Below are 19,595 nucleotides of genomic sequence, written 5' to 3' on the forward strand. Positions count from 1 at the left end.
CACAGTTTCATGAAAGTACATGTACATGTTAAGTGCTGAACATTGGGGGGGGGGGGGGGGGGGGGGGGGGAGTCCGAATCAGTGAGATATCTCTCCATCTCTCCCTCTCTGTACCTGGGGCAAAAAATCTTCAGTCATTACCACCCATATCCAAGTGCTCCTCCACTGAACAGGCTCCCATAGCCTTGTACATCAGTTGCAGATGCTCCCTTAGCTCCTCAATGTCGCGTTGGGCCTTGGCTCTGGTCGCACTGAGCTCTGTGTGCATGTCTGTGCACTTCTCAGAAGCATACCTCTTGTCCTTGAAGTGATGGAGAGAGAGGGAGAGGGGGAGAGAGAGAGAGAAACTGTTTTGTTTTTGTTCCTATCCCTGTAAAATATAGTATTCAGTATATTCAGTAATATGATATTCAGGTAATAGTGTGATAACAGTCATGGCAATAAAGCCAACATGAGTTGAATTGAAAATTCAACTGTTTGGAAGAGAGAGATCGAGTGAGAGAGAGAGTTGTTGAGGATGAGGATGTGCTTGTTATTCATAATGTCTCTCTCTGAAGTCAGAATTCAGAAGACGCTCGGTGACTCAGCAGCCTGGCCGTAGCTGGCCGGGTGTTGTGGCTGTGTGGTTACCGTTGACACTTGAGTGTCGGGTGAGTGACGGGGTGAGTGTGTGGGGTGAGTGTGAGTGTGGGGTGAGTGTGAGTGTGAGTGTGGGTGAGTGTGTGTGTGGGGTGTGTGTGGGGGTGAGTGTGGGGTGAGTGTGGGGTGTGTGTGTGTGTGGGGTGAGTGTGGGGTGAGTGTGTGTGTGTGTGAGTGTGAGTGTGGGGTGTGTGTGAGTGTGGGGTGAGTGTGTGTGTGGGGTGAGTGTGGTGTGAGTGTGGGGTGTGTGTGGTGTGAGTGTGGGGTGAGTGTGAGTGTGGGGTGAGTGTGTGTGTGAGTGTGGGGTGTGTGTGTGTGGGGTGAGTGTGGTGTGAGTGTGTGTGTGTGAGTGTGGGGTGAGGGTGAGTGTGGGGTGTGTGTGTGGGGTGAGTGTGGGGTGTGTGGTGTGAGTGTGGGGTGAGTGTGTGTGTGGGGTGAGTGTGTGTGAGTGTGGGGTGTGTGTGTGTGGGGTGAGTGTGAGTGTGGGTGAGTGTGTGTGTGTGTGGGGTGTGTGTGGGGTGAGTGTGAGTGTGGGGTGAGTGTGTGGGGTGAGTGTGGGGTGTGTGTGTGAGTGTGGGGTGAGTGTGAGTGTGGGGTGAGTGTGTGTGAGTGTGGGGTGTGTGTGTGTGGGGTGAGTGTGGGGTGTGTGTGTGTGGGGTGAGTGTGAGTGTGGGGTGAGTGTGTGTGTGTGTGGGGTGTGTGTGGGGTGAGTGTGAGTGTGGGGTGAGTGTGGGGTGAGTGTGGTGTGAGTGTGGGGTGTGAGTGTGTGTGTGGGGTCAGTGTGGGGTGTGTGTGGGGTGAGTGTGTGTGTGGGGTGAGTGTGTGTGTGAGTGTGAGTGTGGTGTGTGTGGGGTGTGTGTGTGTGTGGGGTGAGTGTGTGGTGAGTGTGAGTGTGAGTGTGGGGTGTGTGTGTGTGTGTGGGGTGTGTATGGGGTGAGTGTGGTGTGAGTGTGTGTGTGAGTGTGGGGTGAGTGTGTGTGAGTGTGGGGTGTGTGTGTGTGTGTTTGGGGGGTGTGTGTGGGGTGAGTGTGAGTGTGGGGTGAGTGTGGTGTGAGTGTGGGGTGTGAGTGTGTGTGTGGGGTCAGTGTGGGTGTGTGTGGGGTGTGTGTGTGTGGGGTGTGTGTGAGTGTGGGGTGTGTGGTGTGAGTGTGTGTGTGGGGTCAGTGTGGGGTGAGTGTGTGTGTGTGAGTGTGAGTGTGGTGTGTGTGTGGGGCGTGTGTGTGTGTGGGGTGAGTGTGTGGTGAGTGTGAGTGTGAGTGTGGGGTGTGTGTGAGTGTGTGTGTGGTGTGAGTGTGAGTGTGTGTGTGAGTGTGGGGTGAGTGTGAGTGTGGGGTGTGTGTGTGGGGTGAGTGTGGTGTGAGTGTGGGGTGAGTGTGGTGTGTGTGTGGTGTGAGTGTGTGTGGGGTGAGTGTGGGGTGAGTGTGTGTGTGGGGTGAGTGTGAGTGTGGGGTGTGTGTGTGGGGTGTGTGTGGTGTGAGTGTGGGGTGAGTGTGTGTGTGGGGTGAGTGTGTGGGGTGTGTGTGTGGTGTGAGTGTGTGTGGGGTGAGTGTGGGGTGAGTGTGTGTGTGGGGTGAGTGTGAGTGTGTGTGTGTGTGTGTGTGGGGTGAGTGTGGGGTGTGTGTGAGTGTGGGGTGAGTGTGGTGTGAGTGTGTGTGTGGGGTGAGTGTGGGGTGAGTGTGTGTGGGTTGAGTGTGTGTGTGGGGTGTGTGTGGGGTGAGTGTGAGGTGAGTGTGGGGTGTGAGCTCACTCTCTGGGCCGCCTGGAGCTCCTCTTTCAGGGAGCAGATCTCCTGCGTCAGGCAGTCCACCTCGGCTCGCTTCACGCGCAGGCCAATCTGTAAGGCAGGCGGATCCAAGAGAATGCCAGACACATTACTTTCCTACCTATCCCACAGGCTTGGCTTAAACCCCGATAAAGCATGACAAGACTGCTAATGTGCTTGCAACCATCTGGTGCAAAAGACAAATAAACAAGAGGCGTGTGACTGCAGATGAAACATTTCCTGATGTTATTATGACTAGAGGGACATCTAGTGGCTTGTTTTGCTACACATCCAAACCATTTATGATTGCAAAGTGAGCCAACAACATGGAAAGCAGAGCATGTCAACTTGTCATGCCGGTAGAATATGTACCTGGAATTCATACAAGATTTTCTCTTGTAGGATGGGACAGAGAGCCTCTTTGGAGAGTGAAGATGGTAAGATTTTCTCTATGGCAAGACCACCACTCAACTCCTACATAAACAAATGTTGGAAATACTAAGTCAGAGTCAGAGAAAGTCTATTTATTATGCACAAAGTGTATACAAAGCATAAAAAGCCCATTGCATTACAATATATTATTATTATTATTATTATTATATGTTCTTACACCAAACTGTTCATACCACGCTTGCTACTCCAAAAACTAATTTGGCAGACACCTTCATCCAATGGGACTTTAATGTAAGATATGACACAATCAAATTGCCAACCAAGGAGAAATAATCATGCATGAAAAACAAGTGCCAGATAGACGAGAGACAGGGAGGGAGAGAGAGAGAGAGAGAGAGAGAGAGAGAGGGTCATTTTTTAACTTAAATATATTGAGTTGTGGAAAAAATTGTGTCTTCAGCTGTTTTTTGACTATTAGGAGTGATGCAGCAAGGCACGCACACGCACACACAGACACACACACAGACACGCAGAACATGGCTGTTGCTTACCTGGTGGCGGGCACTAATCTCTTGGTACTGGCGTTGGCACTGCTGCAGGGCCCGGCGCTCTGCCTCCAGACCCTGTGCCAGGTGGGCACTCTCCAGACACTTCAGAGAGTACTGCTGGGACACCGCGTCCAGCTCACGCTGGGTAGAGGACAGCTCCTCGCTTACACAAATATACACACATACACATAGTTACAAACAGCGACACACACACAGATACACATTTGAAATATTTACACAACAGGCACAACCACACCAATAACACCAACTAACAAGAATATGAAACAAAGAATTAAAAATGAACACATTTGTGACATGTTGCCAATAAACTACCTGTGTCTCTTTAGTATCTCTTCCAGGTCTGCATTTCCTGTGATGCTGTTTTCTAGACGCGTACCCTGAAGAACCTTTTCCAGTTCTTTCTGATGGAATCTTTTCATGGCCTCAATTGCTGACAGAAAATATAAAGTGTTAAAGTAATGCACAGAAAAACACATTGTCTGCTAAATGCATCCAAATAAATCCACAAACAAACACACACAAACACACACACACACACACACACACACACACACACACACACACACACACACACACACACACGTTAGCCCTCTCACAGGTGGGCTTGAAAGCAACAAGCACACGCTCTTTCGTCACCTGCCAGGGTGGCAGCTGTTTCCTCGGCCAGCAGCTGCTCCTTGTCCTTCTGGAGCTGGGCCTGTTCTCGCTGGTGCTGGAGCTGCAGCTCAGCCAGGGCCCTCTGGTGGGCCTCCTCCATGACCCCAAAGCCCTGCTCACACATGGCCTGGGGGGGGACATCAACCAGCACACACACCAGACCACGGTCAGATCTTACAGCAGTGCTTTGGCAGCCCATCATTTTCAAAATATTCACCAATGAAGGGTTGCAGAGCTGTTGTTACACTGCAGTTGTCTTGGTTATTCAGCATGTTGACATTATTTTGGTTATGTTGGAATTCTTTTACCCAAACCAACACAGAACTGAGGTAGATTACAACAAAAACAAGAGTAGTGCCACTAAGTGCCATTAAGTTGTTGACGCTGTATATCAGAGGAATAAGTAAACAGGCTAAATAAAAGCATGCGAGAGACTCTGAAGTGATATGAAAGAAACATCTGTTCTCACCTTCAGGCTTTCCAAGTCTCTCCAGTGCTGTTCCTGAGGAGAAGACGTGCTTCCTTCACACTCATCTCTGCTTGATTGAGTCAGGTCTCCTCTCAAGGGCAACACAGATTCGGGCTCTGGTGCTCTACTCACAGGAACCATGGGAGCCACAGGCCTAATATCAGACTGATATTCGGAGTCAGGAGCCCCAGTCAGTTCCTCTGCCTTAATCAGCACAGCATCCACTACAAAGTCTCTGGGCCCTTCTGTTTTCATCTGTTTTGAACTGACATCATAAAGAAGATTTTCCATCATCTCCTGGCCCACAGCTTTCATCTGAGCTTCATCTGAGCAACCGGAGTCTACGGGGATTTTCTCATCATGCACGTGACCTTCTGACCTCTGATTTTCCGTGCCTGACAGTCTGGCATGGAGCGCTTCATTTTCGCGCCTCAGTACCAGACAGTTCTCACAGCTCTCCTCATTCCCCCATGAGCCCACCTCAGTCTGCACACACTTCTCCTGCACGGCCTCAAGCCGCCCGATGATGTAAGCCGAGAGAAACTCAGAACCTGTAGCCTGAATCTCAGGGTCACTTTCCCTGCGCCACAGATGGCACAGACCTTGCACTGTGAATCGCAGATCCGCGTTCGCAGAAGAATCAAGGCTGGACGCAATGCAGTTTAACAGGGAAGCTTTCGCCTGCACGCTCTCCCTCAAATCCCTCCAAAGGCTGTCATTACAAAGCCGTCTGTACAAACTCAATATCCTCTCCGTTCTCTGCTTTGACACCTCCGCGGATATCTCAGCGGTTTCAGCCCCTGTGATGTCTGACTGCAGGAGAACTGAGCCATCATTTGTCCGAGTCCGGCAGGCTTCAGGAGCTGTGCTAACGATCTGTGAATTGATCGGCGAGAGAGAGAAATGCTTGTGTGCGGAGAGGTACAGTTTAATCTCCTCCAATTTGGCACCGGCCAGCTTAGCTGTCAGGCTGTCGGAGACGTCGGCCTCACTACAATGCGTCGGGTTGGCTTTGAGGAGGTTAAATAGTGTTGCCCAGATCTCCTCCTCTAACCGAAGCTTCCTGGTAATGCTCTGATTTATGTCAACATCCTGTCTTTCTGATGCAGAGGGCAGCAGCTCGGGCACATCAGTCTCTCCTGTCACCTTCAGCAGTTTGCCAAGTGCTTCAGACCTCGTTTGGATTTCTTCCACCAGACACTGAATACTGTTTTCCTCTGAAATGGGTCCAGTACTAGCCTGCTCCTCTGACTCAGTTTTATTCTTCTGAGTTCTTTGTACATCTAGGAGCACCTGTGATGGTATGACTTCATCTCTCTGGCAGTATGGCATCACCGATTTAAGGGTTCGTTGGTCCTGGGCATCTATGGCACGTAGTTCTGCGCCATCAAGCTGGTCTTCCCGCGGGTCCTCTGAAGCCTCCTGTAAAGGTTTAGGTGAAGGATCATCTGTTTTTGTACACTCCTGAAAGCCTAAGCCCATCAGTGTGACTTCTCTTAAAGTGTCTCTCAGTTCCTGTTTCTGTGCAGCCAGCTGGGCTTGGACCTCATGCAGCTCTAGACATTTCCCTCTGAGCTCGTCTTCAAGATACTCCACTCTGGCGCTGTTCAGCTCCTCCAGTGTGGGCAGATGTGGTTGGCCATCGTGACTCCGACTGAGTTCCGCTCGGAGTCTTTCTATCTCTCGGTCGGCCTCTGTCAGCTGGTGGACCATTTCTTGGTTGCGCTGGTTAAGGGCTTCATTTTGGTGAGTCAGGGTCACCACTTCCTGGATGATCCTCTTCTCTGCTTCTAAGCAAACTTGGTCTTCTGCCTCACGTTGACTTGTGCTCTCTCTCACCTGTCCCACAGCCAAAGAGCGAAGCTCCTCAAAGCTTGCGAAGCTCACGTGCTCCAGCAGCTCAGAACAGCCAGCTTCACTAGTGATGCTTTCTTGTCCATTATCTGCTCCACCATCACACAGTGAAGCCAGTGAGCTCTGCTCTGTGATGGACGGATTGACGAAGCCAAGCTGTTCCTGCATGAGCTGCCTTCGTACTTCCTCCAGCCGAAGTAGCTCTTTAGTCTCGTTGTACTTATCTGTTAGACTTGACACATGACTACTGTAAGGACTTGGGTCCATCTTCACTGGAATATCTTCACTCTCCTGGACGTCACTGCTCTCTAGCTGTGTGGAAAGAGAAAACGTCAGTAATTTAATTTCAATGTTTCAATGTTTCAAGTATTTATTTGTCAGATGCACAGAAAAACAGAGTCAGACTGGGCACTGAAATTCTTAGGACAAGACACCGTACAACAAACTACCATAGCATAACATAAATAACATAACATAACATAACATAACATAACATAACAAGTACTCTGAACATAGATTAGACATATAACAAACATATAATAAATATACAAAATATACAATACAATCTGCCAAACATATAATACATATAGTAACCTATACTAACCTAATATACCTATACTAACCTAAAGACAAATCAAATGTGCCTGGTTTCAGGTAGTACAATATTACTGATAGTGCAAACAATACAAAACTGTAACATGTAAAGTGTAAAGTGGCGAGACTGTATCACTGTCCATTTAAAAGCCTGATGGCCCTTGGAAAGAAACTGCTCTCCAATCTATGGGTGCGAGATCGAATACTTCGGTAACGCCTACCCGAAGGCAAAGGGGAAAAAAGTCTAAAGGATGGATGGAAGCAGTCTTTAAGGATCCTGCCAGCTTTTCTGATGCATCGTGTGTGGAAGATGTCCTGCAGGGCTGGGAGCTCCCTGCCTATGATGAATTCTGCAGACCTGACCACACTACGTACGTAATTGCGGTATATAAAAGATTCACTGTCTGACTGAAGTGATACTAGCATTCATTATCATTAATAATGATAGAATTACTTTTTGATGCAGTCTTGTGTAATTGATTGTATGATAATATTGTGGGATTTATTACATCACACTGTATGAAAGCCCTCATATCATAGTCCTTCTAAAGCAAACTCACCTGGACCCAAGTAGAGCTCATCTGTTGGTCCAGCATTGTGTTTAGCTCCTCTCTGTGACAAGAAGACCCAGCCAGCTGAGCAGTCAGCTCCTCCACCTGACACACAAAACTCACAATTACACACTAGACTCCCCTTAAAGGATCGGTGTGGTCTTTTGTGTGACTGTAGGTCTCAAAAGAACTAACTCACTGAGCAATCTGTTTCACAAGTTACAATGATGGGCTCTCCACACACAATACCTGCTTTGTTCCAAAATCAAATAACATTGTTCAAGTCTGACCCAAGGTCAAGGACGAGGGCTGGGAGAAGGGGCAGTAATGCAGGGCGGGCAGACTCACTCTTCTCTGGTAGTTGTGCAACAGTCTCTCCAGCTGGCTCATGTCCTTGACCTGGGGGTCTGGGTAGAGCGGCACCCTCCTCTCCTCCCTTATGGCCGCCTCCTCCACCTGCTGCCAGCGCTCCTCGATCTCCTGCGCCCTCTGCTGCTGCTCCAGGGAGCTCTGGTGGGTACATGGCATGCCCGTGCCGCCCTGGACGTCCTCCTGGCATCCCGGCTCAAAAACGGAGCCCATGACGCTCTCGTAGCGTTTCCTGCGCTCCTCGCGCCTCCTCCGCCGCCTCTCCACTGCCCACACCTCCACCGGCACCTCCCTTTGCTCCTGCTCGTTGCCTTTGGGGAATGATGCACGCTTGGGGAGCCGGTGCGCGGCTCCACCGCAGGGCTTGGCGTGGCCTCCCTCACGTCTCCTTTGGCCGCTACGACTCTTCACCGCGTGGCGCATCTTCACTGACACCTCTGGGGAAAGCGAGTCCCGGGTCAGGTCTGGCTCGAACAGAGCTCCCGCCGAGGAACCGAAGGGGCAAAGGTCATCGGAGAGACTGACAAACACACAGACAGGAAGTTGATGAGTGTAAATCAGTCGGTAAGCTTTCCCACCACATAAGTCTATGTATATGAAATTGTGACACTCGGCATTGCTGGCCTTGATCTACGGTCATGACTTACTTCGTGACGTCCCGTGCGTTGGAGGGGCGCACGTTTTTGGCCAGGGCTTGGATCCAGTTCCGGCGTATGCCTGCGGTCATGGCTGCCAACGTGTGCACCAGTGTCTGTGTCTGCACGTGTTACACATGTGAGTTTATAAAGAGGGCCTGGCAGATGGTGATGACTGACAAACTTGGAGGATATTGGCTAATGACATACAATTCTGCTCATTTCACAGACAGCGACCGGTTCCTTACATGAATCTGAAAGCCGTAGTTCCTCTGGATTTGGTGCTCAGTGACTTGATGGCAGGTGGTGAGGTCTATCTCTCCCACGAGTTCCGACACCTACGGAGGATTAGGAAACAAAAAACAACAAGTTTGTGGAAAGGGGGAAAAAATAATATGTGTCATAACATCGCAAGAGTAGTTACATTCCTGCACTTTTTTTATTTCTTATGTAAAATAGTATTTATTGTTACACTAGGTCTCTATTGCTCGTAGCTTGATTGTTCTCTCCTTTGTACGTCGCTTTGGATAAAAGCATCTGCTAAATGACTAAATGTAAATGTAAACATAAACAGAGACAAAGACAGAGACAGAGACAGTCAGGCTGTTTTAGCTCTTAAACAGAACAGATGGTTATGAATGGCCACCCGTTAGTTTCACGTGAGCTGTGAGCTTACCTCCTCAGCTACGGAGTCCTTGTAGTAGCGCAGTTTGTGAGTGGACAGTACAAACCAGTTCTTTTTCCACTAGAGGGAACCAAATGGAGTAAGACACATGGGAGAACTGTTTCCTCATAGACATGAGTGTAAACTGAACAACAATGTTACCAAAATGGCTTCAATTCTGTTAAATTAAGAAGGCTAAAACAAACAGTTACAAATTTTAAAACCTCAGAATGTCAATTAAGTTAATTGGATGCACACAGAGGAATTGTGGCTTGACGTAGCTCAATACACACATGGGTCTTCATGTGACTAACACCACAAGTGCCCCATTAGAGATTCCTCACGACCTTCATCTGGAAAGCCACATGTAGCACATAATAAATAACACACATAATTATGACATCCCACAGGCTAATTCCTCTCTCAGTTTTCAAAGGCTTTTAGTGTTAATGCTGATCAAACCTCAAGGCATTTCAATTACTGTACAAATGAAAGAGGGGAAGTGGAACCCAGAAAGCATTGGCTTTGCATCACTTGCTTTAATCATATGCAGATAATGTGGACCGAACAGACACTTTATCTGCTCATTTGTGAAGCACTTTGAATTACCACTGTTTTTGTATAAATATATAAATAAACTTGCCTTGCCTAAATAACAGTCCATAAGATCACTGTTCACTGTCTGTATGCCCTATAGGTTGTATGTGTTTTCCAGTGATGCCGTTTAAGATGACACGTGGGGAAGGAAACATGCCTTTGAAATGAGAAATATTTACACCTCAAGTTAGAACTTGCAGTGTGAGGGGGACCATATAAGTAGCGTAATCTGTCATGGATGAAAAGACATGCCATTCTTTCTAAAACACCATTCTTCACACTCTGAATGGCCCAGAGTCACGGCGGAAAAGTGCACGCCTTTGAGCACGAAATCCTTCAAAGCCCACCCTTACCACAACTGTTCTCACTAACCCCTGGCCCTCAGAGCTCATGAGGGGAGAAGGCAGGAAGGAAGAAGGTGGTCAATCTGCTTACCTGATTCGGCTCTTCCAAATTCATGAGCCAGCCTTTCTTAAAGTTCAGGAGATCTGGCTGCACACATATAGGAGAGAAGAGGTAGTATGATTACAAAATAATTTAGTGGCATTTGAACATAACATGTGTCTTTGGGTTTTAGACTGGACACATTTCTTAATATAGAAGAACCACCACACCAAGTTCTTATAATTTACATTTGACAATTGATGGAGATAATTTGCAAACACTGTTAATTACTTAAGAATGTATGAATCATGTGCTTATGAAAGCAGAAACATGGCTTTTCTGTGTTTCTGCGTGTGTGTAACTTAGAATATTAGGTGCCACTTAGTCTGCATATGTACAAGAGCATGTTTAGACCAGAAGTGATAAGAAGGGACGAACTGTGCTTCTTCCGACCTTGCAAAACTACCATCCTTGCCTCGGACGTCAGAAATCCACCACGTGGTTATCCCTGTTGAACGCTCAACTTCTGTCTATATAAACCTTGTGCGATGTGTTTATCATTGCTTCACTTTCAGCCTTGTGCTGGGAGTGAGCCCGATTGCAAATATTGTTTGTTTAATAAATATACTTATATGCAGCTCCGGAGTCCTGAGGTAACTAGGGTGAATTTTCACCTATCAACAATTTTCAAGACTTTTCCCCGAAATGGTATTCTCTGTTTATAACTGTTCCCAGTAATACCCTAACTGATGTGGATGGTAATCATGTGTTTGTGAAATTAGGGCAGAATAACCTGAGCTGATAGGTGGAATGTCCACTCACCGTCATGACAGACTCCGATGTCCTGTGGTCAGGTGACATCCCCCTTCTCTCAGGTGAAGGGGGCGCATCAGAACCTTTCTGTCAGGAACAAAAACGTGCCAAATTACCATTACCACAAATAAGAACAATCAGAATGATTTAACAGCTGAGACCTGTGAAGGCCAGAATTCACAGCATCTCTCACACATTCCTGTTGCTGTGGCTTGCAGGCTAAGTTTTGTCCTGTCCAGGACTGTTTGACTGTCTGTGAGCCTGTGGAGTGCTGAGAGGGAGCGAGCCTCTGCTGTCTAACCTGGCAGACGACGGGGCTCTGAGGAAATGGAGCCCGCAGGCAGCGGATGAGTTTGGTTCAGACAGTACGGCCTCTGGGGCCTCACAACAGGACACACCAGATCAGGATTTTCAGACAAAAAGTAAAAAAGATTTTGTGTGTGTGTGTGTGTGTGTGTGTGTGTGTGTGTGTGTGTGTGTGTGTGTGAAACAAATGACAGTAGCGCTGTTCAGTACTGGTCTAGTGGCTGAACATTATTTGGAGCAGAGGTTTTTTAAAGTCCACCACTGGAGGATGGAAGAGCACTCTGGCTGCATGAGAAAGTCCCTTCGCCCATCCAGGCTTCATGTATTAATCAAGCTGCATGCCCCAACTCAGCACTCCTGACGTCAAGGAGGAACATTCTGACAGAGGAGTGGGCGAACCTTTGCCTCCTATAACAAGAAGATTCTATTTCAGATGCTGGATTCCCCCCTGGGGAGGGCCCTCTCACCCTGGAGGGGGGGGGGGGGGGGGGGGGGGGGCGGAGGGGTAGGAAAGAGGAAATGGGATTCTCAGAGGAATCTGCTCAGCAGGACAGAGCAAGGACCCGGGGTCTCACCCCTGACCCCTCCCTCCTCAAAAGAGAAAATAAATAAATAAATAAACAGAATGTATATCAACAAATAAAACATCAACTAACCAGGAAGAGGTCAGGACAGAGTTCATAATTATGTCTTAGCTCATATTTGAAATGTGTCACACACAAGGGGGTGACAAAATATGATATCACAAAGGCTGTGACCTCCAGATAGCCAATGATCTATGTGGCTTATAAGGAGAAACACCGTCATTTGTCAATGCCTTGTCAAACAATAGCACTGTTTACAATAATTACAGTATTCAGAAACAGGATACACAGACTGCCTTCAGGCAGTTAAACAACCAGTTTTGTTCGAGAGTGTCTTCAACAAACACACACACTCGGGCAAACACACACACTTAGTCACTCACTCATTCACTCCATCCAGACACACAAACACACACACACACACACACACACACACACACACGTGGCGAGCACAAGCCTCAACAGCTCCACTCAAGTGCTGAATGACATTCACGCCATCCGTGCCCAGGCAGTCTTCACCTGCGCACTTGTCTGACTCCAGACCTGCTCTCTCGAAGTCTGCGCTAGCAGCAGCGGCGGCACTCACTGTTCTTCAATCAGCCCTCCACATCTTAGGTGACGTTGATGCTAACACCTGGTCCCATGACTAAGGCTGAAACGCACGCCATGTAGGGGCCCTAACGAAACCAGCTGTGCTGAGGGCATACGTGTGTGTGTGTGTGTGTGCGCGCTTTTCTCACAAGATCATGGCTGACTCACTATGAGCCCAGAGATCATGACATCAGGGATTGCATCAATAACAAAACCAGACGCTGTTGTTGTGTTGTTTCGTGTTGTCAGAGCCAGCTGTTATGACACACTTTTTCCATTTTTTCCTGGACCCAAAAAAAATACAAAAAAAAACACCACAGTTTCCGTCAAAAAGTCCTTGGAGACTATACGAAGCTGGTCAGTTTACATAGACATCTTCTGATGGTGATGCTCTCTTTTTAGTGTCTGTATATGTCAATGGGCCCTGGGCATAATGCATAAGGAACCTTATTATATAAGGAACTAGTTTATGTGTCCAGTGTTTGAGGAGGGAAAGGGGGACCCACCAGTCTTGCCTGCCTGCTACTGCTGCTGTTGATGATCTGACTCTCTTCTTGCACATCCTCTCCAGCCCGCCATGCTGCTCCCAGAACTAGAGTTTCACTGAGAGAGAGAGAGAGAGAGAGAGAGAGAGAGAGATGGGGGGAGGGAGATGGGGAGAGTGAGAGAGAGAGATAGGGAGGAAGAGAGAGAGATAGAGATAGGGAGAGAGAGAGAGAGAAAGAAAGAGAGAGAGAAAGAAAGGGAGAGAAAAAGAAGAAAAGAGAAAAATACCACAGAAAGAGACAGAGATGGAGACAGAGCAGAGAGACATAGACAGGGAAAGAAACAGAGGCATAGAGAGATGAGAAAGAGTAAGATGTCAATCATCATGGTTGTTAAACGCCTGCTCCCTCTGCTCTGGCAAGACAACATTGCTTCAGCCACAGCTCTTTCAGAACAAGATGACAAGTTTGTAGAGTTCCACCTGTTCTCTGTCACACACACACACACACACACACTGAAGTCTGAGAGCCTTCTTCCTGTCAGCTTAGATCTCTAAATGACAGAGCATGAAGGAGGACTAATATCCTGCCTGCATGTTTTCACCAGGACAAGAAAACAACAGACCAAAATGCCTTCCACACTTACATGCTACGAAAGACAAGCTGTATCATTACAAACAGCAACATAGCCTCAGCAACAGACTCAGCCTGGACATTTTTGCTTTTATTTTCAGATCAGGAATCACCTTAACCTGTAATAACTCAAATCCAATCCTGTTTGACCTCAGAGAAAATCTCACCAGAGAGCATTAACCATCTGGCCCTTTTAAAGGGATGTTTGTCTCTCGAAAAAGAACGAGACAGGGAGTGACATATTTGTGTCGCAGAACCTGTATGCATCATAGAATGTGAGGGCTTGCCTGGAGAGCTCTTGTATAAGCTAAATTTAAAATGAGTTGCGATGGTAATGGAGGGGTTTGTCCCTTTGATGTCAGCTCTGGTGTGTATGGTGTGGCGTGTGTAAAAAGGCTTTTTACTAACGGGAGGCTGGGGAGGCATCTGCTGTCCCTCGGTACTAAATTGTTTGCACATTGAGCTCGTCCCTTGCCAAATAGCGCTGAGTTTGCACACACACACACACACACACACATACACCCATGCACAAATATACACACAATTTTACTCACACACACAGACTAACTGTATCCCTCCCTCTCTTTCTTTCTCTCTCTCACACACACACACACACACACACACACACACACACACAGAGACACTCCACACACGTGCGCACACACACACACACACACAAACACACACACACAAACACACACACACACACACACAGACACTCCACACACGTGCGCACACACACACACACACACACACACACACACACACACACACACACACACACACACACACACACACACACACAAACAAACACACACACGTGCGCACACACACACACACACACACACACACACACACACACACACACACACAAACACACACACAGACACTCCACACACTCCACACACGTGCGCACACACACACCCTGACCCACTTGCACATACTATTAAGGAGCTGAAGAGAAAATGCCCTGCAGAAGAAAACACAGCAACAAAACTGCTTATATGACTTTGCACTCTCTGCTACGGGGGTATATTTTCAGCTCTGAAGGGCTCCTGCTTCTCACCTTTTCTCTGGGATGGAGGCCAGCTCTTCCTGCCCCCTCTCTCCACTCCTGGCCCCAGGGCTGCTTGCACAAACAGGGCTGGCAGGAGCCGACTGCGGTGAAGTCACCGTTTGACTCTCTGCGTGGCTGTTTGCATTCACCTCAGAGTCCAGGAGGCTGAGACAATCTCTGACCTGGGAGCCAGGGAGGGGGAAAGGCAGAGAGTCCTTTCCCAGGCAGCCAGAGCCCGAGCTGGGGAGCGAGGCCTGAATAGGAGCCTTCTGGAAGTGGACGACACCCTCAGCATGAAGAGCACTATCCACTGCTGGGTGAACACTTCTCTGGCTGGTCGAGTGAACTGCGATCACTTTGTCTCCTGTTGAAGTGTGAAAATATGGATATGATTTGAATTTCTATGGGTATTCTCCATGCAAATGTATACAGGAAGAAGAGACTCCCATATTCTACTTCTTGTTGCAAATCTGTGCAAAGGCACTGATGACCTTTCTTACACAGAGGACAAGAACCTAGATAATAATACATCTCATACAATTAAGTGATAACTCAGTGCCTTGACCGATACATGTGAATTAAGTTAACAATGCACTCTACCCTGCCATGGGCAGAAACCCACCCAACAAAGAGACTCCAAAATGGATGCACTAACCATCTCAAAGATGATATGCACACTAAGGGTTGATGACAATAACACAATGTAGTGATACAAAATGGATTGCAGAGACATAAGTATACACGCAAATATAATACAAATATGTTTTTTGCTTCAACACATGTGCTTCCTTGTAACCATACCCTTGTGAGGGGTGTTGCCATCGTCAACCATAATCTACCAGCTGGGCAACAAGCGCTCCACATGCACAACCGCTGATGTTTCTGCAGTGGGGAGCTCAGAGCGGTCTCAGAAACAGGCGCTTATCTGCTGCTGTCCTCCCACAGTCTGGCCCCCGTTCTCATAATTACAAGGTGGCAAAGCCAGCAGCTGAGGCATTTTCTCCTGTTTTTCTCACCCTCTGTGGAATCATACGGTTGGTGACAGATCCTAGGGGAGAGCTGAACCCCAGTAATGAGCAGGCACATCACTCCGCTGCTGCCGGGGTGTCTGTCACAACATCCCTCCCCTTCCCTCCCCTCCACCAACACCACAGCCAGGCATGTTTTCGAGAGAGGGGCCTTACTGACGGCTGGCCCCCTCTCCCGCTCTCTCTCCATCTCTCTAATGATGGACCTTGGAGAATAAGCCTGCCAGATGAACGCTATTCTTCTCCGTCAATCTACACATAAGGCTGACAATTTCACATCACATACAAGTGTAGTTTTGCAGAAGAAAAAAAAACCCAGATGGCTTGCTACCACTATTTAACTACCTGATCACGCCTTGAGAAACTTGTTTATGTGACAATTAAAATGTTTAATTAAAAAGAACTGTGGCGCACACACACGCACACACACACACACACACACACACACACACACACACACACACACACACTAAAGCGTCACACCTGAGCCAGGCTCTCCTCTGGGGCTCCTGTCCTCCTCTTGGCTGGAGCTCTGCTCTGATGAGTCTGCCAAGATCCTACAGGTGACGCCCGGCTGCTCCACGCTTTTAGACACCTGGGGAACATCGGGGCAATTCAGTGTCGCCATTAACATCTCATGAGACAGGCTTTAGAATTTAAACATAACTTAAAAAGGGGTAGTTCACCCAAAAATGCCATTTAAACATAGCTTAAAGGGATAATTCACCCATAAAATGCAACAGTGATGCAATCATTTCCATTTCACAAGAGACAGGTTTTTGACTACAGCTCATATTTAAACATGACTTAATGGCATATTTGGTCTAAAAAGTCTTATAATAGACACATGCTATGAGGGTTCTTTTACATGAGCACGAGTAAGTATGGGTAGTAATTTGAGTTTAGCTCTTTCTCTATACTATGGCAGTGAATTGTGGCCAGTCGGTTCTGTTCACTGCTATTTTTCTGATTGCCTCATCCTGCACTGCGTGGCATTAGAGTCAGTGGATGATTGCAAAACTTTAATCATTTATCCTCATCCTCATCTTCATCACCATCAAAAGCAACAACAACAACAACAAAATGCTGACTGGAGGAAGAGACTGACCTGTGTGGCTACGGGAGGTTTCTCTTTACTTTTGGTCTTCTTGCGGTTCTGCTTGTTGGTGAGTGGGTAGACCACTAGCTGCTCACACCATCTGTTGGGAGGGAGGGAGGGAGGGAGGAACACCGACATGAGACACGAAGAACTCCGCTCTCTGAGACTGGACTAGTAAAGTCAGTTAAGTAGACTTTATTGTCTTCTTTAAGATACAGGCTAGACTGGATGGCACTTCAACTGACGAATGCCTAAGACATTTGAGCTAAACTGTGCGGATTAAAAGCCTTGTATTAGATCCACTGGATGCATGCCTTCATTGACATTAACAGTGTACTGATCAAATGAAACGTGTCTGATGGTGCCACATTTCTTTGGGAAGCGATTATAGACTAATGATAATAGAGTTGCTATATGAAACAGGAGATCTGAAACAAGAGAGTCATGTTACAACTTGGCCATTTTTTCTGCTTCAGTTAGTATTAGCTGGATTTGGCCTAAGACCTCACCCATTTATGATGTCCTTGTTTTCTCCACGGATGTAGAACTCCTGGTCAGGGGTGACGATGCATAGTGCATTCCTCTGCCCTGTCTTAGTCTCCGCATCAACCACATCCATGCACAGGTTCATGTTCACGGTCCCTTGTGGAAGAGTGCTTGGCTGGGGGGTGGAGAGGACACAGGATCACAGTTGACATGCTGGTATTTATATCGAAGAGGCCCTACTCTTTAATGTATCCTGGCCCTACTATGAGCAGAATACAAAATTCATCTTTCACCTGAGAATGGTCACCAGTAACAGATAGGTTTATGCTAATCTTCTGTTCACAACACCTCCAACACACCCACTAGTTCAAGAAACAGGTCAATAGGAGACAACAGTACCCAGAGCATACCAGGGCAGAAAAAGATATACTCTGAGAAACAGATAATTTAGAGAGAAGGTTCGGGGCACAGACAAGCGTTCATGATCAGTCCTTCTCACAACGAACACATCTGGTTCCAAGATGCACCGCGCCTGTCACGTAAATCAGCATCAATGTGCCGCTAAATGGTCCAGAATTGAGCGTCTGCTGACGTATATATAGTCAATGCCACCTGAAGGGCTTTCAGAAACAGAAGTAAGTAACCCCTTTACCGACTCATCCAGAGCGAAATGCAGACTGCCGTGTTCATAGAGAATGAAGAATCTGCGTTGCCATTTCTAGGAAAAAAGAAAACAGATTATGTTTTTTTTCCCAAACATAGGTTATCACTAGTTGGGTTTCCATCCACCTCCTTAATGCGCATTTTGGCCTTTCAAATAAGAAAGCTGCATTTATTGCAATTTTATCAGGCGTTTCTATTTAAATTGCCCTGACAACCTTACATTTTGATCTTACACCTGTTCACAACTCCTCCCTTGATTAGAAGTGTCCATGTTTTATTTTGCATAACACAGCTGATGGAAAGGCGCACTGATTCACACTTTGTGCAGCTTAACTGTTATGAATACACATAAGAGATGCAAATGAGTTGGATGAAACCCAGCTACAGACAAGAGGACACCTTGTCATGGTAGATCACAACTATAATTTAAAAGAATAGTCTATTGTTATTGTGCTGAACAGCTAACTGTAAGTAAATTATTGGTGTTAGAGTGAGTTTCCCAGATGCCATACCCTGGATCGCTGCGCTGGGTTGCCAAAGTCAGTACCCTCTGGAGCAAGACATAACCAGCCTCCATAGACAGGCTTTGCCTGTAAAGAGACACAGAAAGTGAACCAAACGAAAGCCATCTACACAGCCTCCTCTACGATTGGATATATAGGCTACTTTGAAACAGCAAGTCATCTCTTTAACAAACACCTCAAGATTACTGTGATCGTTTCCATTGTTTAAAATCCAAATGATATGCAGCCCTGAGCAACAGTTAGGATGTGGTCACGTTTGAATGCGGGCCTGCGCTCGTTCATACGTTGCTATGTGAGGAATGAAGCTTGGGTGTCCCAAATTACTAGGGAAGCCAAAAGGAAACCAGACAGTGTGCTGCTGCTTTTGTTTGTAAGTAGCAAATTGTGTTTACTGAGAGATTCAGGACAGGTTTCCTCTAACCACACTCTCTCACAACAAACTTCAGACTTCATACATCTGGGCATAGTTTAGCTTTTTTACAAGTTTTCTACCTCGGCGACGCGTTTCTTTACCACGTCGTTGACAACGCATGTAACTACTTGCAGGTGTTGCAACTGTCAGGTAAAGCCTACAGGGAAGACGCTCTTGGTTTCAGTAAATAATTAAATTAGTATAGCGTGACTAGCCGAGGTTTGGCATACCGAATTGAAAAAAAAAATTACTCACACGGTAAAACGCGAGCCGTTAAATAAACTAAATCCTGCTCCTGACAGAACTAATTTAGACAGTGGTTATATAAATACACAAATCCTTGTAGCCTGTATTTTTAATATAGGCCAAACAAACTCTGCAAAATAACTCCATTAAATCGTCAATAATATTACGTGTCAGAAGAGTTTGCCTAACGTTAACTTACCTGATTTAAATCTTCATTGGTCCTCAGGTGCAGTTCACGAGATTTGAAGCAGTTTTGACATTTGCTTTTACTGAAGATATTCGCTTGGAATTTGTTACAAAACGTCTCCATTTTCATCGCTGACATGATCGCAGAGAAAACTTCTCCGCAGGAGACAAGACCTTCTGATGACAAGTTCTTCTCCGGAGACTGCTCTGTGTGACGATCCTACTTTGGAAAGACCTCTACTCCAAGGCGGCATCAGTGCACTTGAACTGTCCGATCTAGCCATATTCGAAATCTCAAATAATGTCGCCCCCCACCGATCGCATGCAGCACTGTCGCATAACCTC

At 47.1% G+C, this 19,595-nt stretch overlaps 1 protein-coding gene across 1 annotated transcript; it reads right to left on the reverse strand.

Moving 5' to 3' along the window:
* Positions 1-53: 53 nt before the first annotated feature.
* On the reverse strand, positions 54-19,515 carry LOC105910914 (myosin phosphatase Rho-interacting protein-like). The gene is made up of 22 exons (XM_031576567.2): positions 19,264-19,515; positions 18,395-18,472; positions 17,872-17,937; positions 17,243-17,394; positions 16,743-16,833; positions 16,118-16,229; positions 14,616-14,970; positions 12,938-13,034; positions 10,960-11,037; positions 10,189-10,245; positions 9,169-9,237; positions 8,741-8,830; positions 8,505-8,614; positions 7,837-8,377; positions 7,498-7,593; positions 4,490-6,655; positions 4,000-4,147; positions 3,676-3,793; positions 3,346-3,505; positions 2,774-2,875; positions 2,387-2,473; positions 54-301 (listed from the first exon to the last, which is right to left on the reverse strand). Exons 1-22 carry the CDS (start codon positions 19,387-19,389, stop codon positions 131-133), a joined length of 5,070 nt encoding a protein of 1,689 aa, XP_031432427.1. The 5' UTR covers positions 19,390-19,515; the 3' UTR covers positions 54-130.
* Positions 19,516-19,595: the final 80 nt, after the last annotated feature.

The sequence above is a fragment of the Clupea harengus genome, chromosome 1 (assembly GCF_900700415.2).
Source record: "Clupea harengus chromosome 1, Ch_v2.0.2, whole genome shotgun sequence".
Lineage (NCBI taxonomy): Eukaryota > Metazoa > Chordata > Actinopteri > Clupeiformes > Clupeidae > Clupea > Clupea harengus.